This window comes from Bos indicus, chromosome 15, assembly GCF_029378745.1.
Source record: "Bos indicus isolate NIAB-ARS_2022 breed Sahiwal x Tharparkar chromosome 15, NIAB-ARS_B.indTharparkar_mat_pri_1.0, whole genome shotgun sequence".
Lineage (NCBI taxonomy): Eukaryota > Metazoa > Chordata > Mammalia > Artiodactyla > Bovidae > Bos > Bos indicus.
In genome coordinates, this window is record NC_091774.1 from 43,375,953 (window position 1) to 43,403,732 (window position 27,780).

At 43.1% G+C, this 27,780-nt stretch overlaps 1 protein-coding gene across 4 annotated transcripts in view; it reads right to left on the bottom strand.

The window, feature by feature from the left end:
* The window catches only part of SWAP70 (switching B cell complex subunit SWAP70), a 150,975-nt gene that overhangs the window by 76,318 nt on the left and 46,877 nt on the right, over nt 1-27,780 (bottom strand). For 3 of the 4 annotated variants that reach the window (XM_070803689.1, XM_070803690.1, XM_019975352.2), the window contains exon 1: nt 242-429. In XM_070803689.1, the coding sequence (XP_070659790.1) occupies nt 242-340 (99 nt within the window). In that variant the 5' untranslated portion in view covers nt 341-429. Of the gene's footprint in view, nt 1-241; nt 430-21,542; nt 21,623-27,780 lie in introns of those variants that run through there. The other variant, XM_019975353.2, reaches the window with a different exon arrangement.

A 27,780-nucleotide genomic window follows, 5' to 3' on the forward strand; every position in this document is an offset into this window, starting at 1 on the left:
CAGGGTCCCCACCCCAGGGGTCCCTTGCTCAAGGTGAGCCCTGGGGAAACTAACGCAATACAAGAGGGAGTCCAAAAAATGTAAATGCCGGTCTCTGCCCCCGCCACCCCAAGCAGGCTGCTCGGCCACATTCTGGCCTGCCACTCCCTGTGGTCACCGTCCGCCTGCCCGCTTCCACCCGGGGATAGTAGAGCGCGCGCCGGGGAGGGGCGAATAGGGGTCCGGGAGAGGGTGTGCCCACCTTGAGTTGGGATTTGGAGACCTTGCCGCTGTGGTCCAGGTCGAGCGCGGTGAACGCATGCCAGATCCCCTTGAGCAGCTCATCCTTCAAGCTCCCCATGCCTGCGGCGCTGCTCCTCCGGCTGCCGCGACTGCCCCGCCAGCCACTCTGTGCGTCCGAAGCCCCTCTGCCTCTGCCTCCCCCGCCTGCTGAGCGGTCACATGACCTCTCCAGGCCCGGCCCCCACCAGGCCCCGCCCACTCGGCGCCCGCGGGGGAACTGCGCTCCGCCGAGGGAGCACGGAGTCGCGTGGTCTGCCTATCCCTGCGGGTAGGGACGCCCGGCCAGGAAGACAGGCGACACCACGCACTCCCCTAGTGCTTCCAAAACTAGCTCGGGCCACTTTTCGGTACTTGCACGCCTTCCAAACAAAAGTCCCTATCCCGAAGAAAAATATGAGGGTAGAGGAGAGCAGCCTCCTCGGCTTCAGTACGCGTCCAGCAGCGAAAAAGGGAGCCCTGGTCCTGACCCTATAAGGGGGTCACAGTCTGAGGAGGCCAGACAAGATTCCAAAAATTCCCGGGCAGGGGCTCAAATTCTGGCACAGTTCCCAGTGGGACAGGATATGGAGCCGGGGGTGGGGGTGGGGGGGCGGGAAGCAGGGAAGGGCCTCGAGGGAAATTGGTGCGTTGATTTTGCAAACCGTTTCTTGATGTCTACTGTGTAGTGGACTCGGGGGTCTCAGAGACGAGGTTTAAGGTGGGTTTAGAAGTCAGAGAGTCAGGCAACATTCTAACTCTCAGCTGTTTAGGGTCAGTTCACAACTTACAGAGGGTTTGACATGCTGTTTACTGATATTTCTGTGCTTGTGTAATATGAGATCTGGAAGGATCCCAGCAAATCACTCCACCCATCTTACTAATCAGAATGGGTGGACCATTTAAAAGAACCTATCCATGCCCAGAAGAATGTCCTCCTCATTGTAGATGTTCATTTCATATCTGTTAACAGTGATCACTTGAGCTCTTTGGGTTTCAAATTTTCCACATATTAAATGAGCATGGTTGCTCCAAATTTTCTGGAAGGGCTCTGCTAGTGCTAACATCCTAAGGCAGTAACTTCTGCTGGCTGACTCCAGTCTGATTAAGTCACCAGGCACAGTGCCTTACATCTCCGATCCAAGACCAAATCTGGACAAAAAGGAGAGAAAAACAATTACTAAGAATTTTCAAAGGGAAATGGTTCTCAGATGGTTTTGTTTTCCTCTTTTATGTTCCTAAATGCATGTACATGCACTTTGTTAAAAGGAAAAGGGTATCATAAGCAAGGGGGATTTGGAGAGAGCAGAAAAGGAAAGCTACTTCAGTGAGCTTGAGGCCAAAGGGAACTTGGTGGGGCAGAGGAAGGGATAACCCAGTTGAAGGGAAGGGGCAGAAGCAGAGGTTACTGTCAGTCTCTCACTGGAGGGCACTTAAGCCCCTGCTTCTCCATTTGTCAGGACTTTGCTTTCTCTGCTAGAATCCAGTCTCCATCAGTGATCTTCCCTACTCCAGGTCAAGTCTTCCAGTCAACAAAAACACATGATTTAACCTCTAATTTCTTCACACAACTCAGCTTTTCCTGGGTAGTGACAAAAAAGAAACCCTCCTAATTCTCAAGGTTCAGATTAACCACTAGATGACACTCCTCTTTCTCTCTGTATCTGGAAGCACCAGAAAGATGTTTCAAAGCTTTTGCTGGGGTGCGAGGTGTCACATGACCAGCACATTCTGAACTTTCAAATTTCGACTTCTTCCACAATCCGCAGTCTCATAATCTGAACAAATTTTAAAGCAAAATAATGTCATAGGAACTGTGCTTTGGAACCTAGCAAATTATATTATCTACTGCTGCATCCACCAGTTAACCCAAAATTAGGCAGCTTAAAGCAATAATCATCTCATATTTTCATCAATTTCTAGAATTTAGAAGCCATTTAGTCCTATAGTTCTGACTTGAGGATTTTTGAGAGGTTTCGGTCAGAATATGGGACTGTAGTCATCTGAAGGGGAGGCCGGTGCTGTAGAAATTACTTGCATCTTGTTTCACCCACATGGACGTGTTCACAAAAGGCCTCAGTTCCTCCCTATATGGGTTTGCCTACAGCTACTTGGATGTCCTCACAACATGTCAGCTGGCTTTTCCCAGAGCAGGTGATCCAAGAAAAAGGTGGAAGCTGTAATGTCTTTTTTTTTTTTTAACTTTACAATATTGTATTGGTTTTGCTGTATATCAACATGAATCTGCCACAGGTATACACGCGTTCCCCATCCTGAACCCTCCTCCCTCCTCCCTCCCCATACCATCCCTCTGGGTTGTCCCAGTGCACCAGCCCCAAGCATCCAGTATCGTGCATCAAACCTGGACTGGCAACTCGTTTCATACATGATATTATACATGTTTCAATGTCTTTTATGATCCTGCCTCAAAAGTCACGTATCATCACTGTAATATTCTACTGATTACTCAGGTCAGACCTATTTAAGGTGGGAGGGGAACTCCAAAAGAGCCTGAATATCAGAAGGCAGGGCTTCCCAGGTGGCTCAGTGGTAAAGAATCCATCTGCCATTGCAGGAGATGTGGGTACAATCCCCGAGTCTGGAAGATCCTCTAGAGAAGGAAATGGCAACCCACTCCAGTATTCTTGCCTGAGAAATCCCATGGACAGAGGACTGTGGTGGGCTACAGTCCATGGGGGTGGCAAAAGAGTTGGACATGGCTTAGTAACTAAACAACAATCAAAAGCCAAGAATCACTGGGGCCCATGTTGGAAGTTGGTGACCACACAGATGTAGGGTAGAACCCAAACTCCACCATTTGCTCACCTGTGAGCAAATATGAAGCTTCATTTCTTCATGTAAAATGGGAAGGCTAATCTTTATCTTGCAAAGCTGCTATAAGGCTTAAATGAGACATCAGTATATATGAGACACAGTACCCTGGTACCTGACAACTGTTGATATTTGGCTCTTGTGGTGGTTTTCTGCTCTGTCAATTTAACTGAACTCAAATTCAGTTCCCCAAACTTCCCTTCCCATTCTGGTTCCAGGATAGGACTGGTCACAAGAGAAATCTGTGTAGGATTTGAAAGAAGCAAGTGAAGCAGCAGTGATTGTGCTCCATGGCTGATGCCAAGTACCAGCTGCTGATTGTAAACTTTTTACTGACCTGCTGGCACACTGTTGGTGCAGAGCAGCAACTGGTCCCCAGCTCCTCCACCTCCCACCACATCTCCAATTTCAGCTTCTCCTAGCCTCTGCGGTCACCCAATGTAAAGAGCCAATTCATTGGAAAAGACCCTGATGCTGGGAAAGACTGAGGGCATGAGGAGAAAGGGGCGACAGAGGATGAGATGGTTGGACAGCATCATCAACTCAATGGAGATGAGTTTGAGCAGACTCTGGGAGATAGTGAAGGACAGGGAAGCCTGGCATTCTACAGTCCATGAGGTCGCAAAGAGTAGGACACGACTGAGCAACTGAACAACAACAAGCCTCTGGGGCAAGGCATACATGTAGTTCTGTGGTAAAGCATTAACTTCTCGGGGAAGGCTGCCTGCATCAGCAATGTGAGAGATAGCTGTGGGTTCTATTCTGACCTCACCGGTTCCGGTTTGTCCTTATGAATTCTAGTTTGCCCTCACTCTCTCTGAGTTCAATCCAAGTTGTCTTCCTGTTAGCTGTGATGACTATCAGTTTCAGGCCCATTTCTGGTTGCAGAGGCTACAGCCTTCCATAGACTTCTTCACCAGCTTTCTTTTGTGATCCCTGGTTAGTTTCCTCTGGTCTTCACAGAGGATCCTCTGATAAGCATGGAGTCTTAACCACTGGACCACCAAGAAACTCCCCCTCATAACTTTTTGAAAGGACCAACCCCGCTGTTAGCTTGATCTTGTGTTTCCAGAACCATGTGGTAATAAATTTCTGTTATTTAAGCCACCAGTTTGTAGTACTTTACCATGGCACCACTAGCAAATAGTGTTGGACAAAAGGTTATAGCTAGCAAAAAGTTTGGCAACGCTGTTACCTGACACAATGTAAAACATAGAGTATCTAGTGAAAAACAGTAAGGATATTTAATGATCTATGGATCTGGCTAAGGAGATTTTCAGTCATAATGCTGAAATTGCCAACTGGATTCTTCTATTTGTCTAAGATAAAGTACATGAAGGGAGCTGAACTAAAGATGGAATTATTCAATTTGGAAGCTGCATTCAGAGGGACTGTAACAAAGCCAAGATATGCTGGGTTCAAAGATAAAACTGTTTCTAATTCCCAGTTTCTCCTGGTAAAAGACCTTCAAAGCAGGACATAGCCTAAGAGCAAAGATTAAATCCAGCACACTTGAAGAAAAGGAGAGGTAAAAATCATCTCAGGATTTTTTTCAGCTCAAGGATCCAACGCAAGGTTGAAAGGTATGCTTCACAGATACTCCCAGTTAGACCAAAAAAAAAAAGCTTTAAGACTTTAAAGAGCATTATCTCAGAGCATGTTGACTCTAAGATCAAGGAAGCTGCTGCTAAGTCACTTCAGTCGTGTCCAACTCTGTGCGACCCCATAGACGGCAGCCCACCAGGCTCCCCCGTCCCTGGGATTCTCCAGACAAGAACACTGGAGTGGGTTGCCATTTCCTTCTCCAATGCATAAAACTGAAAAGTGAAAGTGAAGTCGCTCAGTCGTGTCCGACTCTTAGCAACCCTATGGACCGAAGCTTTCCAGGCTCCTCCGTCCATGGGATTTTCCAGGCAAGAGTATTGGAATGGGAAGATCAAGGAACAGAGGGGATTATATTTAAGAGACTTCAATGCATTTAATAGAAAACCCACAATGTTGTTAAGAAAATGATATTGGTAGAAGCACCATCAACTTGGACAGAAAAAACATAGATAGTTCAGAATGAAAAGTGGCCTGGGGGAGGGACAGCAACACTATACGAACAGGAAGATGACAGAGAGAGCAACCCATTTGCAAACATAGGCTATTTCTTATGCAAAAGGAATAATGACTGACTACAGAGCCAAGAATCCAGAGGGAAAAGCCAAGAATTACAGAGAAACACTTCTAAGCAGGACCAGGCCTTAGTCAAGGAATTAAAACATATGCTTGGATGGATTTCAGAACTGCTATGAACCAGTGACTGCTACCTGCCTTTCATCCCTCTCCCCTCCACTTTTTTGAATGGAAGTAGGTGTTATAGTCACACAGAGTCGGACACAACTGAAGAGACTTAGCAGCAGCAGTTGTTATAGTTATTCTGTCCGTATATTACCATTGCATACTGGCCAGTGTACAAAAAAGAGCTAACATAGCAGACCTGACTGCTTAACCTTAGAAAGTCTGCATATAAAATTGACCTTTGGGAGAAAAAAGGTTGGCCTTTGGCAGGCAACTGGGAACCTAGATTTCTAGAAGGCTCCCACCATTACTTGATTAGAGTGGCTCTCTATGCCTACTAAACTGTTTGGACAAACAATATGGTTCATGTTGAATACTCGTCTTCTATCTGGGTGTCTATGATTCAGGTACAGGTCAGGCAGAGTCTACCTACTTGATTAACCCTCAATAAAAAACCCTGGGCATTGGGTCTCTAATGAATTTCCTTTGTTGGTGACATTTCAGATGTCTCTTCACAATGCATTTCTAGGGAAATTAAGCACATCTTGTGTGACTCCATTGGGAGAGGCCTCTGGAAGTTGCCCCTAATTTTCTCTGGGCATTGCCCCATCTGCCTTTCCCCTTTGCTGATTTTGCTCTGAATTCTTTTGTTGTAATAAACCTTAGCCCTGAGTATGACTATATGCTGAGTCCCATAAGTCCTCTTAATAAATTACTGAAATTCACTGGGGGTGGTCTTGGGGATGCCCAACATAGGAAGTAATGGGACAGGTAACTTGTCTGTTTCATTCACAATTCTTCAAATGAAGAGGAGTTGCAATTACCAGGATTTTTATGAGATCCTAGACTTCAAGCCAATTCCATCAAAGGCACATGAATTGTGGTAACTGGGATGAGGTGAGGGTTGTAGTGGATGGTCTCCAAGACGGCTGCTAGTAACTCTGTCCCTCCCTATAGAGACATACTGCTCCTCATATAAAGAGGTGAAGTCTGGGACTTCCTGGGTGGTCCAGTGGTTAAGACTCCATACTGCCAATGCAGGGAACTCAGGTTCAGTCCCTGGCCAGGGAACTAGATCCCACATGCCACAACTAAGAGTTCGCATACTGCAACTAAACATCCCACATGCCACAGTGAAGATCCCATGTGCCCAACCAACACCCCATGTAGCCAAATAAACACTAAAAAGAAAAGAGGTGCAGAAAAAAAGTCTAATTCCTCTCTGCTTGGATATGGGCTGGACTTAGTGACTTGTTTGACGTATGTGTGCTCAGTCACTCAGTCATGTCTGACTTTTTACGACCCTGTGAACTGTACCCCGCCAGGCTCCTCTGTCCATGGAATTTTCTCAGGCAAGAATACTGGAGTGGGTTACCATTTTCTTCTCCAGGGGATCTTCCTGACCCAGGGATTGAACCCATGTCTCTTGCATCTCCTGCATTGGCAGGTGGATTCTTTACTACTGAGCCACCTGGGAAGACCCTTTGACTTCCAGAATGTGTTAAAAGTGGCAGCCTGGGACTTCTATGGTCATATCATTAAAAACCTACACTTTTCACCCAATTTCTTGGACTTTTACTCTTGAATATGCTCTCTTGGGACTTACTGTTATGCCATGAGAAGCTAAAGTCACGTGGAAAGACCACATGGAGAGAGGGAACGATGCTGGCCAAACCCCAAGTGTTGCAACAATCCAAGACCAGATATCAGACATGTCAATGAAGGAGCCATCTTGGACATTCTAGTCTCAGCAAATACAACATGGAAAAGAACCAAAACCCCAGACTTATGACCCCAGGTAAGCTGTTCCTGCCATCTCCAGCCATTTGAGACAATGTAGCTTGAGGCCCCAGACATTGGGAAACAAAAGCGAACAATCCCTCCTGTGCCCTGCCCAAACTTCTGACCCACAAATCATTAGCATAATAAAATGGTTGGTGTTTCATCCCACCATGAAATACCATGGTGGTTTGGGTGGTTTGCTGGGTAGCATTAGATAACTGAACAGCAGGGGCAAGGTGATGTTCCCAAGATGCTTCCTTCCGCTGCCCACTGAATAAGATTCTGGCTTGGCCTACTCAGGATGCTTCCCCTCCCCCTGCCTTTCAAGGAGAGTCCCTCTTTCCCAGACCAGCTCCTGAGCTCTTTCTTATAATGGCAAATTAGGAAGAAAGGAAGAGGGAAAAGAGACCATAATGCAGAATTTGGGAGAAGGGGTAATGGTTGAGAAGAAAAGAAAAGCAGTTTTATGTAAAGGCAGTGGGTGGGAGAAGGGGTGATTCTAAGAGATCTCAGGAAAGACTACATAGCCCCATTTGAAAGGTACAGATAAAGGACGTGAAAACTTTCAAAATTAGCTTTGGCTGGGTGGACTGTGTTCTTTCATTCAGGAATACCACAGTTATGGTTAACACTTACCTTTCTAAGTGTTACAAATAGATGGCATTCCCTCTCTTTGGACTGTGTCCCAGGACATCCTGTCTTTTTCTGCTAACTGCGACAAAGGAGAAACACAGGATGGTATGAGAGTGTAGAGAACACACTGCTCTGCTGGAAACAGGGAAAGTGTCAAATGAAGAGTGACAATCAGTTTGAGTCCTGAAGGATAAGTTGCAGTGAGCTAGGCAAAAAACGGGAGAAGAAATTTCCAGACAGAATGAAGAGTGTAGATGGAGCATAGTTCAGTAATGAAACCCAAGTGAAGACCAGTGTGGCCTGAGTGTGCAGAACAGGGAGACAGTGCTGAGCTGAGAGGAGAAATTAGAGAGGCAACATTGGAAAAATAATAAGCCAAGAGAAACAGCCCTGCCTGTGAGCTCTGTCAAGCGCTTATCTTGGCCGAGACCTGTGTTGAAGAAAAAAATCAATCGACAGTCAATCTAAGAAAGAAATGGAAGTGACTTCCCTGGCATTCCAGTGGTTAAGACTCAGTTCTTCCCAACATATATATTCATTGACAGATGAATGTGTAAAGAAGTTGTGGTACATATATACAGTGGAATAGTACTCAGCCATAAAAAGGAACAAATTTGACTCAGTTCTAATGAGGTAGATGAACCTAGAGCCCGTTAAACAGAGTGAAGTCAGAAAGAGAAAAACAAATATCATATGTTAATGCATACATATGGAATCTAGAAAAATGGTACTGATATACCTATTTGCAGGGCAGGAATAAAGACGCAGACATAGAGAACAGATTTGTGGACACAGCAGGGGAAGGAAGGGTAGGACGAATTGACAGAGTAGCACTGAAACATATACATTTCCATATGCAAAACAGAGAGCTAACAGGAATTTGCTGTATAACACAGGGAGCTCAATCAGATTCTCGGTGACAGCCTAGAGGGGTGGCATGGGGTAGGATATGGGAGGGAGGTTCAAGAGGGAGGGGACACATGTGTACTTATGGCTGATCCACCTTGTTGTATAGCAGAAACCAACACACCATTGTAAAGCAATTATTCTCCAATTTAAAAATATTTTTTAAATGGTATCATCTCTCAAAAAATAAATAAATAAAAATAAAAAGACTCCATGCTTTCATGAGTGCCTCATGCAGGAGGCACAGGTTTGATCCCTGGTCAGGGAATGGCACAGCCCAAAAATGAAAGAAAGAGATGGAAGATTTTATTCAAGCCTACCTGAAGATTATAATGCGGGAAGCAGTCTTTCAGAAAGCTCTGAGGACTGTTCTGCCTGTTAGAGGTCAAAGCACAGCTATATAAGTTTTTGAGACAAAGGGTTTTATATCAGAAGATATACTGACAGTGGCCACAATCAGATCTGCATATACAAAGTGAGTCATTATGACCCCTTATAAGATGAAGATGGAAAACATTCTCCTAAGGAGCTCTGGGTAATGCAGATGCAAGGAGAAGGAAAAGGCCCAAACAGATGGAGAGAACTTTTATGCTTAAATTTTCCTTACCTTGCCATAAAATATGAATTTTATTTCATCACCTGAAATGCCCCGTAATCAGTGGGCACAACCTAGAACAAAAAGCAGAAATGCTGAGCAACTGTGCCTGACGTTGGCAGATATGGGAGTGGTGTCCAGCCCTCAGCCACAAGGCCGCTGATAGCATCTTTGTGACTGCTGTCACCCCACAGCTTCCTGAGAGGAAGCTTCTGGTTCCATGAGAAGTTTCATAAACCAATGCCAGGATTTACATTCTCAGAACCAGGACAAATTACAGTCTCTTTAGCTGGTAAAATCAGCTCTCGGGGGTTATTGTGAGGATCAAGTAAAATTAACAGCCGTGAAAGTGAGGCATAGTCACTAAAGCCTGTCCAAATGGGACCGACAATGGTGATAAACAGGAAGGAGAATAATAGAGTTCTGATGCCAGCAAGAACAAAATCCTCTGAGGCCTTAGGGTTGGGTGACTTGCTCAAGGTGCAGAAGCAGCAAAATCTGATCTTTTAACTGTAAGAACTAAAAGCCTTCTCTGACATCACTAGCTGAAGCTTAGGGTGAATCCCGTGTTCCACAGAAAATCCTTATTTAATCATCTTTCACTGAGACCAAGACCAGATCTACTGCCCCATGGAATAGATCCATGTATGAAAATTCCATGTCAGCCTGACCCATTAAGAATAGGGATGAGGGTAGGGTTGAGAGAAGCTTCACAGACATGGAGATTGGGTCTTTTTTTTTTTTTTTTTAAATTGACCTACAGTTGATTTACAGTATTGTGCCAATCTCTGCTGCTGCTGCTGCTGCTAAGTCACTTCAGTCGTGTCCGACTCTGCGCGACCCCATAGATGGCAGCCCACCAGTCTCCCCCGTCCCCGGGATTCTCCAGGCAAGAACACCAGAGTGGGTTGCCATTTCCTTCTCCAATGCATGAAAGTGAAAAGTGAAAGTGAAGTCACTCAGTTGTGTCCGACTCTCAGCAACCCCATGGACTGCAGCCTACCAGGCTCCTCTGTCCATGGGATTTTCCAGGCAAGAGTACTGGAGTGGGGTGCCATCGCCTTCTCCGGTGCCAATCTCTGCTATACAGCAAAGTGACTCAGTTATATACAATTCTTCTTTTACAGTGTTTTCCATTATGGTTTATCACAGGATATTGAACATAGTTCCCTGTGCTATACAGTGGAACCTTATTGTTTATCCATTCTAAATGTAGTAGCTTGCATCTGCCAACCCTGAACTCCCTGTACACCCCTCTTCTTACCTGTATCCCCTCTCCCCTTTGGGAAGCACAGGGCTGTTCTCTATACGTCTCTGTTTTGTAGATAGGTTCATATGTGCCAAACATTTAGATTCCATATATAAGTGATATCATATGGTATTTGTCTTTCTGACTTACCCCACTTAGTATGATACTCACATCATACTATGTTGCTGTAAATGGCATTATTTCATTCTTTTTTAGGGCTGGGTAGTATTCTATTGTGTATATGTACCACATCTTCATCCAGTCATCTGTCAGTGGACATGTAGGTTGTCTCCATGTTTTGGCTCCTGTGAATAGTGCTGCTATGAACATAGGGGTGCACTCTTTAAATTATAGTTTTGTCTGGGTATATTCCCAGGAGTGGGATCACCAGATCATAGGGAACTCTATTTTTAGTTTTCTGAGGAACTTCCATATGTCTTCCATGGTGGTTGCCCCAACGTACATTCCCACCAACAGAGTAGGAGGGTTCCTTTTTCTCCACACCCTCTCCAGCATTTGTTATTTACTTTTTTTTTTTTTTAATGATGGCATTCTGACTGATGTGAAGTGGTACCTCATTATAGTTCTGATTTTCTTTTCTCTAATAATTAGTGATGTTGAGCAGCTTTTCATGTGTCTACTGGCCATCTGTATGTCTTCTTTGGAGAAATGTCTATTAAGGTCTTCTGTCCATTTTTCCATGGGTTGTTTGGTTTTCTGTTGTTGAGTTGTATGAGCTGTTTGTGTATTTTGGAGATGAAGCCCTTGTCAGATGTGGAGACTGAGTCTTGAGAATTAGTGAAAGTTCATAGATAGCTAGAGAAGAGGAGGTAGGGCCTTCCAGAAAGAGCTGCATGTGCAAAAATAGAAAAGCAAAAAAAAAAAAAGAGAAGAAGGATAGTGCTTTGGCTATATGATATCATGATTTATAACAAATATACATTTAATCTTGTCCCATTCTGGCACATGGAGAAGGAAATGGCAACCCACTCCAGTATTCTTGCCTGGAGAATCCCGCGGACAGCGGAGCCTGGAGGGCTGCTGTCCATGGGGTCGCAGAGAGTCGGACACAACTGAAGTGACTTAGCATGCATGTGTGCACTGGAGACGGAGAAGGCAATGGCACCCTACTCCAGTACTCTTGCCTGGAAAATCCCATGGATGGAGGAGCCTGGTAGGCTGCAATCCATGGGGCCGCTGAGAGTCGGACACGACTGAGCAACATCACTTTCACTTTTCACTTTCATGCATTGGAGAGGGAAATGGCAACCCACTCCAGTGTTCTTGCCTGGAGAATCCCAGGGATGGAGGAACCTGGTGGGCTGCCATCTATGGGGTTGCACAGAGCCCGACACGACTGAAGTGACTTAGCAGTAGCAGCAGTACATTGGAGAAGGAAATGGCAACCCACTCCAGTGTTCTTGCCTGGAGAATCCCAGGGACAGAGGAGCCTGGTGGGCTGTAGTCCAAGGGGTCGCACAGAGTCGGACACGACTGAAGCGACTTAGCAGCAGCAGCAGCATTCTAGCACAAGCTCCTAAAACCCTTAGAAATTCCTAAGCATTGACAGCCATAACAGTGTCTTTTGTTATGTTAATGAGGTAACTTTTATAAAGAACCTAAGGATAAGGGCTCCCTGCCAGAGGAACCAACCATTTAATTGGAGAGTTGGAACTTGGAGTCCCACCCCTTTTGACCTCTGGGGACAGGAATGGGGTTGGAGATTGAGCTCAATCACCAATGGCCAATGGTTTAATCAATTGTTCCTACGTAATGGAACTTCCATAAAAATTCAAAGGACACAGGATTTGGAGAGTTTCTCGGTTGGTAAACCAGAATGCATCCATATTCCAGCTCCCAAACTCCACAGAAACAGAAACTCCTGTTTTCAGAAAAGTCACCATATGTATCTCTTCATTTGACTGTTCATTCATAACCTTTAATACCGTTTGCGATAAACTGGTAATCTAATAAGTAAACTGGTTTCCTGACTTCTGTGAGTCATTCTAGCAAAGCAGTCAAATCCCCAAGGAGTCGTGGGAACCTCTGAGTTAGAGCCAGTGGGTCAGAAGCACAGGTAACAACTTGTACTTGGAATTGGCATCTGAAGTGAAGAGTCGTGGGACTGAGCCTTTAACCTGTCTCCAGGTTAGCTGTCTCCAGGTAGAGAGTGTCGAAATTGACATCAGCTAGTGTTGGAGGATTGCTTGGTGCAGGGAAAACATTCACACATCAAAATTGAAATCAGCATCTTGAAGAGATATATACACTCTCATGTTCATGGCAGAATTATTCACAGCAGCCAAGATATGGAAACAACCTAAATGTCCATTGATGGGTAGTGGGTAAAGAATACAGCACATATACACACACACACACACACACACACACACACATATACAATGAAATATTATTCAACCTTTACAAAGAAGGAAATCTTGACATTTGCAACAATACAGGAGAACCTGGAGGACATCATGATAACTGAAATAAGGGAGACACAGAAAGCCAAATACTGCATGATCTCATTTGTATGTGTATCTAATACAGTCAAATTCATAGACGATAGGAGTAGAATGATAGTTGCCAGGGGCTGCAGGGAGGGAGAAGGAGGGAAATGTTGGTCAAAAGCACAAAGTTTCAGTTTTGCAAGATGAATAAGTTCTGGAGATCTGATGTACAGCAATGGGAATAGAGTTAACAATACTGCAGTATATACTTAAAATTTGCTAAGAGAGTAGATCTTTATTGTTCTTACCACCACAAAAAATGGTAACTGGTAATTATGTGAAGTGATGGATATGTCAGTTAGTTTGACTATAGCCATTAAGATTCACAATGTATACATATATCAAAACATCAAGTCATACACCTTAAACATATACTACTTTTTTCATATTTATTTGTCTGTGCTGGGTCTTCATTGTGGCACACCAGATCTTTAGTTGTGACTCTCAAGATCTTTAGTTTTGGCATGTGAACTCTTCACTGTGGCATGTGGGATCTAGTTCCCTGACCAGAGATAGAACCCAGCCCCCTCCATTGGAAGCAATGAGTCTTACGTAGCCACTGGACCACCAGGGAAGTCCCTAAATATATACTATTTTTACTTATCAATTATACCTCAATAAAGATGAAGGGAAAATCAGCAATGTAAAAAAAAAGTCTTAACATTCTTCATTCTCTTCCTTTCTTCCTCCATGTCTTCCTTCCTTCCTTTCACAAATAAGCATTGAGCATCTTCTCTGTATCAGGTACTGTGCCAGGCACTGGGAATCTACACAGAACATGCAGGTGGTGGGCCCTTCCCCTCATGGACTTAGAGTTGGGTGGATGTCCTGTCCTTTCTGCTGATGACTTCAGGAGGCCATGCCACGTGCGTGCTGCTGAGCACCACTCTAGGATTGTTCACTGGGTCCTCAGAATAGCTTCCTGCTCCTTCTCATATTTTCAATCTTTCCCCATCTCTTCCATCATCTAACCTTTGATACCTTGGTAGAATCATCTGAAGACTTTACTTTCCGGAAACAAAGGACCGAGACAGTAGAGTCAGCTTTCTTTATGATATTTGATTGACACACCATCTTTTAACATATTATCAGACTCCCTTTTAAGCTGGTTATTATGTGACCATCAGGTTAAGTGTATTTTCCTGTTCTTAGTACAGCTTCTGCGTTTTACATAATTCTTTGGCTTACTTTTGTTCACTATATACATTCTTCCCTCATAACACTGACAGAAATAAATACTTATACTTTATACTGTTGGGGAAGTGGAAATTTCCACCTTCAGTTCAGTTCAGTTACTCAGTTGTGTCTGACTCTTTGTGACCCCATCCATGGACTGCAGCACACCAGGCTTCCCTGTCCACCATCAACTCCCGGAGCCTGCTCAAACTCGTGTCCATCGAGTCAGTGATGCCATCCAACCATCTCATCCTCTGTCATCCCCTTCTCTTCCCACCTTCAATCTTTCCCAGCATCAGGGTCTTTTCCAGTGAGTCAGTTCTTCTCAACAGTTCAGTTCAGTCACTCAGTCACGTCCAACTCTTTGTGACCCCATGGACTGCAGCACGCCAGGCCTCCCTGTCCATCACCAACTCCCGGAGCTTACTCAAACTCATGTCCATTGAGTCGGTGATGCCATCCAACCATCTCATCCTCTGTCTTCCCCTTCTCCTCATGCCTTCAATCTTTCCCAGCATCAGGGTCTTTTCTAATGAGTCCATTCTTCCTATTAGGTGGCCAAAGTATTGGAGTTTCAGCTTCAATATCAGTCCTTCCAATGAATATTCAGGACTGATCTCCTTTAGGATGGACTGGTTGGATCTCCCTGCAATCCAAGGGACTCAAGAGTCTTTTCCAACACCACAGTTCAAAAGTATCAATTCTTCGGCACTCAGCCTTCTTTATAGTCCAACTCTCACACCCATACATGACTACTAGAAAAACCATAGCTTTGTATAGATGGACCTTTGTTGGCACAGTAACATCTCTGCTTTTTACTATGCTGTCTAAGTTGGTCATAACTTTTCTTCCAAGGAGCAAGCATCTTTTAATTTCATGGCTGCAGTCACCATCTGCAGTGATTTTGGAACCCCAAAAAATAAAGTCTGTCACTGTTTCCCCATCTATTTGCCATGAAGTGATGGAAGCAGATGCCATGATTTTAGTTTTTTGAATGTTGAAGTTTTAAGTCAGCTTTTTCACTCTCCTCTTTCACTTTCATCAAAAGGCTCCTCAGTTCTTCTTTGCTTTCTGCCATAACAGTGGTGTCATCTGCATATCTGAGGTTATTGATATTTCTCCTGGAAACTGACATTTCTACCTTATCCCTCTTGAATTCCTGTAGGACTAATAATAAAATTGACATAAAATAGATTAACAGGCAAAATGAAACAAATTTTAATTCATGCACATGGAGATGCCATAGAAATGGGACCTAAGAATTGGCCAACGCAGGCAACTTTTATACTTTTTAGATAAAAACAAAACAATAAATTTGTGAAGAAGTGACGACAAAGAATTTTTGGTTTTGGATGCTCAGTTAGTGAAGAATCTAAACAGAGTTTGGGCTTGGGGTAGTAAATTAAAGAAGTAACAAGGTTTGTTTAGGATTTGTTTGTTCAGGAATCTTGGCCTGAATTCCTTATCTCTAGGGATAGGGTCTCCTTCTGCCTCCAGATGCAGGGAGGGCACCTTTCACATGAGAGATCTATTTCTTGCTTTCAGGGAGAATGAGGGGAGGTCAAAGTATACCTCTTATGTTGGCCATTTCTTAAGTAACTTTATTCAAAATAACCTATATGCTATGAGACACATTTTGGGGTGGCCTGCCCTAAGCCCCAGAACTACAGAAAATGTACCTACCAGAAGAAACAAAGCAGCCAAAAATATTAACACCTACTTTGAAAACTAATAAGAATTTAAATGTATTGTATTATATTTAACCTCCTTTGGCATTATAATTACCTTTTTATATGCTTCTTTAAAACTTTCACTTTGAATCATGGACTTTAGAAATGTTTTAATTAACTATAATTATTATTCTTTTTTGATGCTCAAAGAGACAACATGGCCATTGAGAGCCCTGTTATATTGGCTTCAATGTCCAGTCAGTACTATTTCAAGTGTTTTTGGAAGCATCATTTTCTCAGATACTATGAGCCCTCCCTGGTTTTTCCCTGTTCCAAGACATGGAATTAACTAAGCTTTCAAAAGTCTTGGGAACTTCCCTGGTGGTTCAGAGGCTAAGACTCCATGTTCCCAATGCAAGCAGCCCAAGTTAAAAACCCTGGTCAAGGAACCCGATCTCACATGCCACAGCTAAGACCTGGAGCACCAACTAAATAAATATATATGTATATTTTTTAAAGTCTAGGCTTTTTTAAAGGGGCATAGTAGAATCCAAAATCTGGATATTGGGTGTGCAAATCAATTTGGTAGTAAGTAAAGTTGTTTACAGGTGACAAACTTGAAAAGTATTTTTCTTCCTGAGTCCCCATCAATTTGCATTAAATCTTTCCACTTTTATCCAACTCCTACTTATTCTAATATATGAATATAATAATTTAATATATGTTCTACTTCCTTAATTTTTAACCCCTCACCAAATCTATGATTATAATTTCTTCTCTTTTATAATCTTTGTTTGAATCATCTGTCACCACTCAGAAGTCTCTTCACGGATGCAAATTTGTTTGCATTCTTTTTTTGATCCAAAATAAATTTAGGGCTCAACTGTAAGAAAGATTTTCTTAGCTGTTAACATCTATACCTTGGTTATTTAGAAATGACATGTGTTCTGCTTCAATTTTGATCCTTTTTGGGGAATAATGTAGATATAAATATGAAACAAATGAACAGCTTAGTGTTGTGATCAAATAAAATGTGGTAACAAAGCAAATCTGATACATATTTCATGAGTTGTTATTGTGATAATAAGATAATTAACCATGTATGGAAAAGTTTGCATATATGTTGGTAAGTATACACTTGAAGATTGTATGTCAAAGGTTAGATGGTAGGAGAGCTAAGGGAAGATTGGACGTATGAGAGAGATCAGGAAGCTATTCTGAGGACCCTAAACAGTTCTTGAGTGGTACTCAGCAGCATCCACATGTCGTGGCCTTTTCAAGTCATCAGCAGAAAGGACAGGACATCTACCCAACTCTAAGTCCATGAGGGGAATGGCTTACCCACATGTTCTGTGCTGTATTTCAAGTGACTGCCATAATACCTGACACAGAGAAGATGCTCAATGCTTATTCATGAAAGGAAGGCATGAAGGAAGAAAAGAAGGGAGAGAATGCTTATATTTCTAGTCATTCCAAACAACTGTGTAAATATATAACAAAGGCAGCACAACTAATTGTATAATACAAGCATACCTCAGAGATACTGAGGGTTAAATTCACTTCCAGCTATCACAATAAATCATATACTGCAATAAAGCAAATATGCAATAAAGGAGAGTCTATGAGTCTATGAGTGACTATGCAATAAAGCAAATCACATGAATTTTTTGGTTTTCCTAGTGTATAGAAAAGTTACATTCACACTATACTGTAGTCTATTTGTGCAACAGCATTGCCAAAAAAACCCCACTGTACCTACTTTAATTACAAAATACTTTATTGCTAAAAACTGCTGTCACCTGAGACTTCTGTGAGTCATAATCTTCATGCAATGGTAAACAGTAAATAATATAAAAAAATCAGTGTTCACATATCACCATAAAAATATAATAATAGTGAAAAAGTCTAAAATATTGTGAATTGATAGACTTGTTCAGTGTAAGGTCACCACAAACCTTCAGTTTATAAATAGCACAGTATCTGTGAAGTGCAATAAGTAAAGCACAATAAAATGAGGCATACCTGCACTAACTAAGCAAAGCTACATAATTTCAGGAAATCCCCCTATGAAAGGGCTGTATGTGTGCTAAGTCACTCCAGTTGTGTCTGGCTCTTTGTAACCCTATGCACTATAGCCCACCAGGCTCCTCTGTCTATGTTGCCATGCCCTCCTCTAGGGGATCTTCACAACCCAGGAATCAAATCCACATCCCTTACATCTCACAGGAGGATTGGCAGGCGGATTCTTTACCACTAGTGCCACCTGGGAAGCACATGAAACAGACACGACAAATGCCACTGATGGAGCATGTAAAGTGTTTAATGATTAAAAGGGTCCCAGCCTCCACATAGTCTATGGTTCCATGTGAACAAAGTGGCCAAAATAGGCAAATCCATAGAGACAGAAAATGCCATCTCTGCTGGTTGCCTGGGGCTTGGAAGAGGAGGGAAATGGGGAGTGAGTCCTAATGAATTTCCCATTGCCATGATGGAAATGCTCTAAAATTGATTGCGTGATGGTAGCACAACTCTGTGAATATACTAAAAGCTATCGAATTGTATATTTCAAAAGGTGAATGATATGGTACGTAAATCTTATCTCAGTAAAGCTGTTACAATAAAAGAGAGGAGGGCAGACTCATGCACACTAGCTCAAGTTTAGAAGATGTCACCAAATCCTCTGCTCCAGCCAAGAATCAATTATATGTAACCCCAAGAGTTCCCTGCTAGTCCAGTGGTTAAGATTCCACACTGCATTTCCAATGCAGGGGGCCCAGATTTGATCCCTGGTCAGGGAACTGGATCCCACATGCCTCAACTAAAGGTCCTGCACGTTGCAATGAAGATCAAAGATCCCATGTGCCACACTAAGACCTGGCACTGCCAAATAAATGAACTTTTTAAATTTTAAATAACCCCAACCTACATAAATAACCTACAACCCTGGCCAGTATGAAATAGTATTATTTTAATTGGAGGTCTAGTAAAATCACTGTAACCGAAAAGGTATCTAAATAAATATTATTTCCATGAATAAGTATAGAAGTAATGAAAAAGAAATTAAATCCATAGTTTTAACAATTCAGACTTAAACGTGGTTATAGCCTTTGTGAGTACTTTGTTTTAATGTTTCTGTCTGCTATTTGGTGTGTTGGGACATTTCAAATGTTTGAGGAATTAGTCTTACTGGATTTGTGTTTACTATTTGGATTGTTTAAGGGAATTTCAGTAAGTGATGTGGTGATCATTAGGATGGATTTCTCAACAGTCCTTCCACTCTGGGATAATTAGTAAAAGCCAACTGGCCATCCCATTCTCCTCAGCAGTGACTGGTTTAGGAACAGGCATGTGACACAACTCTGGCCAAAGAGATGGGAGTTAAAGTCCACAGAGAGCTTCTGGGAGTTTTCCACAGTTACAAACAAAGGGAAGTAAGAGTCTTGCTTTCTCTGACTTGTGTCTGGATATGACAATGTCACTGCAGCAGCCACAATGCTACAAGCCTGCGGGTGGTGCCCGCACACGGAGAAGGGCAGAACCAAGAGGATCATGACGAAGTGGAGCTGCAGCCCAGGTGCACCGTGCCCACAGCCCACCCCACTTCAGGGCTTTCTGTTATTTCCAGCCAAAACAAACATTTTACAATAGGATTTAAATGTAAAATTGTATTTTGAGAAACTTTAAAAATTTATTAGTTTTGTCAGTTGATTAGGCATATAAATTTGATAAACTGAACATCAATTAGACTGGAAGTTGTAGAAAATGCTTCTCTGCACAGAAAGAAATCTCCTGGACTCTGAAGAACCTAGAAATAATATGGCAAGGCAAATTGCAATGACAGCTTCATGCCCTTGATCCTCATATGAGGACCTACTGGTAACATGACACGTACCTGTGATGTTTATTATAAACTCAGGGAAGGAATCCCAAACAACTGATTTCTGCTGGTATCTGTAGGAATCATAAACACTGGTTTCTGGTGTAGGGCAAGAAGTTTGAGAGCCCAAAGGAACAGATCACTAGTAGCTATGCTCTTTTATCAACAACCAAAGGGGACTTCACAGACCAGGAGTCCCCAGTTCAAATGCCTTCAGGGCCCAGGCAGGGTCCATACATGAAGGAAAATGAGTGGAAATGAAGCAGTAGGGAATGGTGCTCCCATCTACAGGCAGCATTGCTACTCAAACCCAGGTGATGCTATGGTGAGGAAATGCAGCTTTATTGTTGCCAAATCTTCCCTTTTTCAAGAAAAGCCAAAAAACTGGATCATATGAATCATATGAAGTTTTAGATTAGGGCAACCAATTCAATTTTTTAAATATTTATTTGTCTGTGTTGAGTCTTACTTGTGGCACGCAGGATCTTCATTGCATCATTTGGAATCTAGTTGTGCTTCTCAGGCTTCGTAGTTGCGGCATGCAGCATGTGGGATCTTAGTTCCCCAACCAGGAATGGAACCCATATCCCCTGCATTGCAGGGTGGATTCTTTATCATGGGGCCACCAGGGAAATCTCCAACCAATTCAGTTTTAAAAACAAAACACTGCGGGGCCAAATAGAATACATCTACAAGCTATCTGTGGTGCATAGAGTATCAGTTTGCAACCTCAGCTGGTAGGTTTAGAGCACGTCCATAGGATGGATATATGTGGAATGTGCAAACATTTCCTTCTCACAGGAGCTGCTCATATACTGAGATTTGGGGCCACATAGCTGAAAAGATGTAATTCGTAATAATAGCCCAGCAAGGATGAGCTGCAAAACGCACATGCACAGTTGAACAAAATAATCTGTTGTGTGTGGCTGGTCAGTGTCATCTGCTTAAATATCAAACACGAAGACAAAATTTTCATTTCAATCCTTGCCAGAGCCAAATTGGGTATTTATGATTCGTTACCAACATGATCAGTCCTGCTAAAGTCCTTTATTGTGTTCCCAGATTTTATAAATCAGGATCAGTCATTCACTTGCAACCGAAAAATTAAAAGAGAGAGTGAAAGACTTTGACCACTGGCCCAAACGGCACATGAGTCTCAAGAGAGTCTTGTCACACCTCTCTGGAGCTTCCAGCATAGGCCAGCACAGTCCCTGGTCTACAGGGGTCACACAACAAGCATTCACTGGTTTCTTTAAGAGTAAATCCAAGGCCTGTGAATGCCTCTGACTCATAGAAAACTCTGCTCATTTTCATGAGTCTATTTGTGTGTCATTTGTTAAAAACTGTGATATGACACATGGCAGTTAGGAGGAACTTAGGCTAGATATTAAGAACAATTTCCGGACCGACAGACGGTGCAATATTAGAGCAGGTTACAAATGAGGAAGTAGAGGCTCCATCTATGCAGGAAGTTTCCCCAGTGTAAACGCCTGATTCTGTTGGTCAGATGCTATCACTGGTGAGATGCAGGTGATGCTGTGCAGTGTGTCCCTGCCAGTCTGCTCTTCCCTTTTAGTAAGAGCTGCCAAGGGTCAACCAAGGGTCAACCTGCTCACTATCCTAGGTCTTTAACTTATCAAATCCTCATAGAAACCCAGTAAGATAAATTATCCCCATTTCACAGATGAGGAAATTAAGACTTCAGAGAAATGAAATATCTTGCTCAAGTTCATCCTGTTAAATAAATGGCAGAACCAGGATTAGAACCCACCTCTGTGTAGCTTCCAGGTTTAGGCCATTTCTCTCTGGCCATGCTGATACAGGTCCCTTGGGCAGAACACCTGTGGCTACCTGTGGGAAGGAGAGACCAATCAGCAGGTTCAAGCAAGAACAGCATTATGCAAAATAGTTATGAGAACACCGCTGAGGCTCTGCTGAGGCCAAAGAGGAAGCCAGTGTCAGGAAAAGAGAGAAAATGCCAACTGAGGAAGTGACAGAGACATGAAAGGGTGGTAAGGTCAAGGGATATCCTTCCAGAAATGAATCTGTAGTGACTTGGAGAGTCCAGGAAGTAAACACAGTGAAGAAGGAGTTCCTTTCAAGCAACACCTGGCCTGTGAGCTCAAGCTTGCCAAGCAACAGACTGGGAGCTACTGACTCACCAGCTTAGATTTTCCTTTGGTGACTCCTAACTTACTAACAGTGCCCACGGACAATTTTCATTCCCACTCCCCTACCAACCAGTAACTTTCTTTGATATAGAGGAGCTACAACACTATTTCCAACAATGATTCTACAATTTAGTCAAGTGCTTATGTCCATATTCAATATACATGTAATCATGTAAATTTCCTTCTCTAAAAAACTGTCCCTGTTGTTTCTGCCCTGATAGGGCCCAAGTTCTTGGATTAGCATTATTGCTACAATAGAAGAGAGGCCAGCTTGAAAATCAGTAGGTCCCCACAGCCTCCATATGTTAAGCCATATCAAAAAATTCAAGGGATTAGATCTGATAGACAGAGGGCCTGAAGAACTATGGATGGAGGTTCGTAACATTGTACAGGAGTCAGTGACAAAAACCATCCCCAAGAAAAAGAAATGCAAAAAGGCAAAACGATTGTCTGAGGAGGCTTACAAATAGCTGAGAAAAGAAGAGAAGCAAAAGGCAAAGGAGAAAAGTAGACATGCCCATCTGCCATTCAGTGTTTCAAAGAATAGCAAGGAGAGATAAGAAAGCCGTCCTAAGTGAATAATGAAAAGAAACAGAGAAAAACAATAGAATAGGAAAGACTAGAGATCTCTTCAATAAAACTAGAGATACCAAGGGAATATTTCATGCAAAATGGGCACAATAAAGGACAGAAACAGTATGAACCTAGCAGAAGCAAAAGATATCCAGAAGAGGTGGCAAGAATACACAGAAGAACTGTACAAAAAATATCTTCATGACCCAGATAACCACAATGGTGTGATCACTCATCTAGAGCCAGACATCTTGGAGTGCAAAGTCAAGTGGGCCTTAGGAAGCATCACTATGAACAAAGCTAGTGGAGGTGATGGAATCCCAGCTGAGCTATTTCAAATCCTAAAAGATGATGCTGTGAAACTGTGGCACTCAATACGCCAGCAGATTTGGAAAACTCAGCAGTGGCCACAGGACTGGAAAAGGTCAGTTTTCATTCCAGTCCCAAAGAAAGGCAAGGCCAAAGAATGTTCAACTGCTGCTGCTAAGTCACTTCAGTCGTGTCTGACTCTGTGTGACCCCATAGACGGCAGCCCACCAGGCTCCCCCGTCCCTGGGATTCTCCAGGCAAGAACACTGGAGTGGGTTGCCATTTCCTTCTCCAATGCATCAAAGTGAAAAGTGAAAGTGAAGTCGCTCAGTCGTGTCCGACCCTCAGCAATCCCATGAACTGAGGCCTACCAGGCTCCTCCGTCCATGGGATTTTCCAGGCAGGAGTACTGGAGTGGGGTGCCATTGCCTTCTCCAAAGAATGTTCAAACTACCACCCAATTGCACTCATTCCACATGCTAACAAAGTAATACTCAAAATTCTACAAAGTAGGCTTCAACAGTACATGAATCGAGAACTCCCAGATGTTCAAGCTGGATTTAGAAAAGGCAGGGGAACAAGAAATCAAATTGCCAACATCTATTGGATCATAGAAAAAGCAAGAGAATTCCAGAAAAACATCTACTTCTGCTTCATTGACCATGCTAAAGCCTTTGACTATGTAGATCACAACAAACTGTGGAAAATTCTCAAAGAGATGGGAATACCAGACCACCTGACTGCCTCCTGAGAAATCTGTATACAGGTTAAGAAGCAACAGTTAGAACTGGACATGGAACAGTGGACTGGTTCCAAACTGGGAAAAGAGTATGTCAAGGCTGTATATTGTCACCCTGCTTATTTAACTTATATGCAGAGTACATCATGAGAAATGGCAGCCTGGATAAAGAACAAGCTGGAATCAAGATTGCCGGGAGAAATATCAATAACCTTAGATATGCAGATGACACCACCCTAATGGCAGAAAGCAAAGAGGAACTAAAGAGCTTCTTGATGAAGGTGAAAGAGCAGAGTGAAAGAGCTGTCTTAAAACTCAACATTCAAAAACTAAGATCATGGCATCTAGTCCCATCACTTCATGACAAATAGATGGGGAAACAATGGAAACAGTGACAGACTTTATTTTTCCTGGGCTCCAAAATCACTGCAGATGGTGACTGCAGCCATGAAAATAAAAGACACTTGCTTCTTGGAAGAAAAACTATGACAAATATAGACAGGGTATTAAAAAACAGATACATTACTTTGCCAACAAAGGTCTGTCTAGTCAAAGCTATGGTTTTTCCAGCAGTCACATATGGATGTGAGAGTTGGACCATAAAGAAGGCTGAGCGCCAAAGAATTGATACTTTTGAACTGTGGTGTTGGAGAAGACTCTTAAGAGTCCCTTGGACTGCAAGGAGATCCAACTAATCAGTCCTAAAGGAAATCAATCCTGAATATTCATTGGAAGGACTGATGCTGAAGCTGAAGTTCCAATACTTTGGCGACCTGACGCAAACTGCCAACTCATTAAAAAAGACCGTGATGCTGGGAAAGATTAAAAGCACGAGGAGAAGTGGACAACAGAGGATGAGATGGTTGGACGGCATCACCCACTCGATGGACATGGGTTTGAGCCAGCTCTGGGAGATGGTGAAGGACAGGAAAGCCTGGTGTGCTGCAGTCCATGGGGTCACAAAGAGTCGGACACAACTGAGTGACTGAACAACAATAATCCATATCACCTTTCCTGCTTAACAATTGTGACTGAAGAATTGGTATTTTTATTGCAAAATCAGTCAAAAAACAAGGTCCAGGCAAACTTTGGAGTAGGGGTCCCCTGTAAACTATTTTAAGAGGTGATGTGGGGGACTTCCTTGGTGGTCCAGTGGCTTAAGGTTCCATGTTCCCAATGTAGAAGGCCTGGGTTCCGATCCTTGATCAAGGAACTAGACCCCACATGTCACAACTAAGAATTCGCATAGCACAACTAAAAGTTCCTGCGTGCTGCAACTAAGACCCAGCACAGTCAAATAAATAAATAAAATTACCAAAAAACACACACAAAAATATGTGATTTGAGGGATTTCCCTGATGGCTCATTGGTTAAAGAATCCGCCCTGCAATGCAGGGGACGTGGGTTCAATCCTTGGTCGGGGAACTAAGATCCTACATGCCATGGAGCAGCCAAGTCCGCCAGCCACAACTACTTAGCTTGTGCACTCTGCAGCCCATGTGCTATAACTTGTCTGTGCCCTGCAACGAAAGATTGTGCATGACGCAATGAAGATCCCACTACAACTAAGATCCAATGCAGCCAAATAAAGAAACATAAAAGAAATTTTAGAAGATGTGTTTTGGATCCTTCATCCCCTCTCTTGAGAGTTCATTTCCTAAACTCCAGTATGGCCCCAGTAGCTCCAGTCTCTATGTTCAGATAGGAAATCCAAGGATTACAATGAATACAATCTCAGAGACACAGAAGAGATTCACTGGGCTGGCTGTCCAGCTGCTCAAGTAGATCTGATATCCAGTTCCTTTAATTAAACTCAAAAATTCCTGGACGCACAGGTCTCAAGAAGAAGGAGGGAGCCCCAAACATGTCCTGCTGATCAGTGCCTTTGGAAAATTCTTTCATTCAGTCTGTACTTTCCTGAAGCCCATTCCCCAATTGTGAGGGCAGGAAGAGAAAAATAATCCAGAAATCAAATAAGTAAACAAACCAGAAGGACTTTACTTTTCTTTGAATGGCTTTAGGTTGGCCAGATCAACAAATCAATACAAGGACACATCTTCCTGAAATTATTTCTCACCCTACCCTCCCAGGGGTTTCCCAGGTGATTCAGTGGGTAAAGAATCTGCCTGCAATGCAAGAGACATGTGTTCCATCCCTGGATTGGGACGATCCCCTGGAGAAGAGCATGGCAATCCAGTCCAATACTCTTGCCTGGAGAATCCCTTAAGGTTACAGGCTCCTCTCCTGCAAAGAGTCAGACACCAATGAAGCAAATGAGCATGTACACACCTACCCCTCCAGTCACTGTGAAAAAAGTCAGAGCTGACTGGCCTATGACTGCACTGAAAGCGTAAAGTTCCCCAGTCCTTCAAGAGTTTGGCCTAGCACAATTCTGGGAAATGTTGGGGATTTTAGGCTCATTCAGTTAACCCATAATCAATTTTTGAGTACTTTCTATTTTCTTTGTGCTGAGTCAGAAATAGTGAAATACCCACCAAGGATCTGACCAGGACACAGATCCTGTTCTTTAGCTGCTCAGGGTGCAGTAAAGGAGATAAAGCATGAATTTGATGGCTGTAATTGAAGGAAGAAAGTGATACATGCCACGAGAGAGATAACCAAAGAATAATCATCATTTATATTTGAATGGGGCTTTCTGAAGTCAGTTTCCTTATATTATCTCACTTGCTCCTTGACACAACTTGTGGTGGGCATCTGCCATAATTCTCATTCAGCATCGTTTCCCCCTCTGGGTTAAGTGTACCCTAACCTCTCAGGGAAGAAACTCCACCCACCCACTCTGATCCTGTGTCCTACTCCCAGGCCTGCACCCAGGGTCTGAGGTAGAACAAGTTTCCTGGGCCCCAGCCAATCCAAGCATGGAGTTCTCCTAGCCATTAGTGACCACCTCAGGGACGGGCACATCACTCACTGAGGGCAATGAAAATTCAATTAGGATTTCTTTGGTTTTGGTCACACTGCAAGCTTTGTGGGATCTTAGTCCCTTGACCAGGGATCCAACCCAGGCCTCAGCAGTGAAAGCACAGGGTCCTAACCCACTAGTCATCCAGGGAAACTCCTAGTTAGGACTTCTGAGAAAGAGATTCCAAATGAGTCTGCTAGATTTAGAGCACAAAGACTGTGTGTTCTGGGACTGCTGCCACTCTTTGAACCTAAGCCTGAAGGTGACAGAGCAAAAAGCAGAACTGAAAGAAGGAGAGATACCAACTCTTGATTATATCATTTGAGCCTGGACTTCACCCCTGCCTGAAGCCATCTCTGCCCCTCAACTTTTCACCTGTACAAACCAATAAATATTGTTTCATCAGAAGCCAATTTGGGTTGGGTTTTTCTGTCACTCAAAAGCAAAAGAGTCACAAAAGAAACTTTAACTCCATGGGGTAGATATTTGTACCTCCGTTTTATATAAGAAAAATTGAAGAATTTCCCTAGTGGGCCAGTGGCTAAGACTCTGCATTCCCAAGGCAAGGGGCCCAGGTTCAATCCCTGGTCAGGGAACTAGATCCTACATGCCACAACTAAGAGTTTGTATGCTATAATTAAAGGTCCAGCATGCCACAGCTATGACCCGGCACAGCCTAAGTAAACAAATATTTAAAAAAAAAAAAAGAAAGAAAGAAGAATTGAGGCTCAGATCGCTAAAGAGTAGAAAAACTAGGTCCCGATATCAAGTCACAGATTCAGTCCTTCATACCATAGCTGCTTCCCTCAGTGACAGAAACTCAGAGGAAACACAGGTAACTTAAGGAGCACCAGCTGAGCCGGACTTTGAAACGCAGCTTGGATTTGGCCTGAAGTGATGGCGCAGTATTCTGAGTAGTGGGAGGGAGGTTCATGAGGGAGGGGATATATATATATACTAATGGCTGATTCACACTGCTGTACAGCAGAAACCAACACAACACTGTAAAGCAATTATTCTCCAATTTAAAAAAACAATGTGTTTAAGTATTTTGGGTGAGGAGTAATATGAAAGTCATGGATGTGAGAAACTTCAGGGGTACTTGGAAAATAGCAGGTACTTGGGTGTATCAAAAGATTGGGTGTGTAAGAGAAGATAATAAGAAGTAGAGTTAGGAACATACTTAGGATCAGAATATTTGGGGAACAATCTATAAAAATACTGAATCACTATGCTGTACACCTGAAACTAATTAATATTGTAAATCATTAATATTTTTTAAAAATGTTTGGGG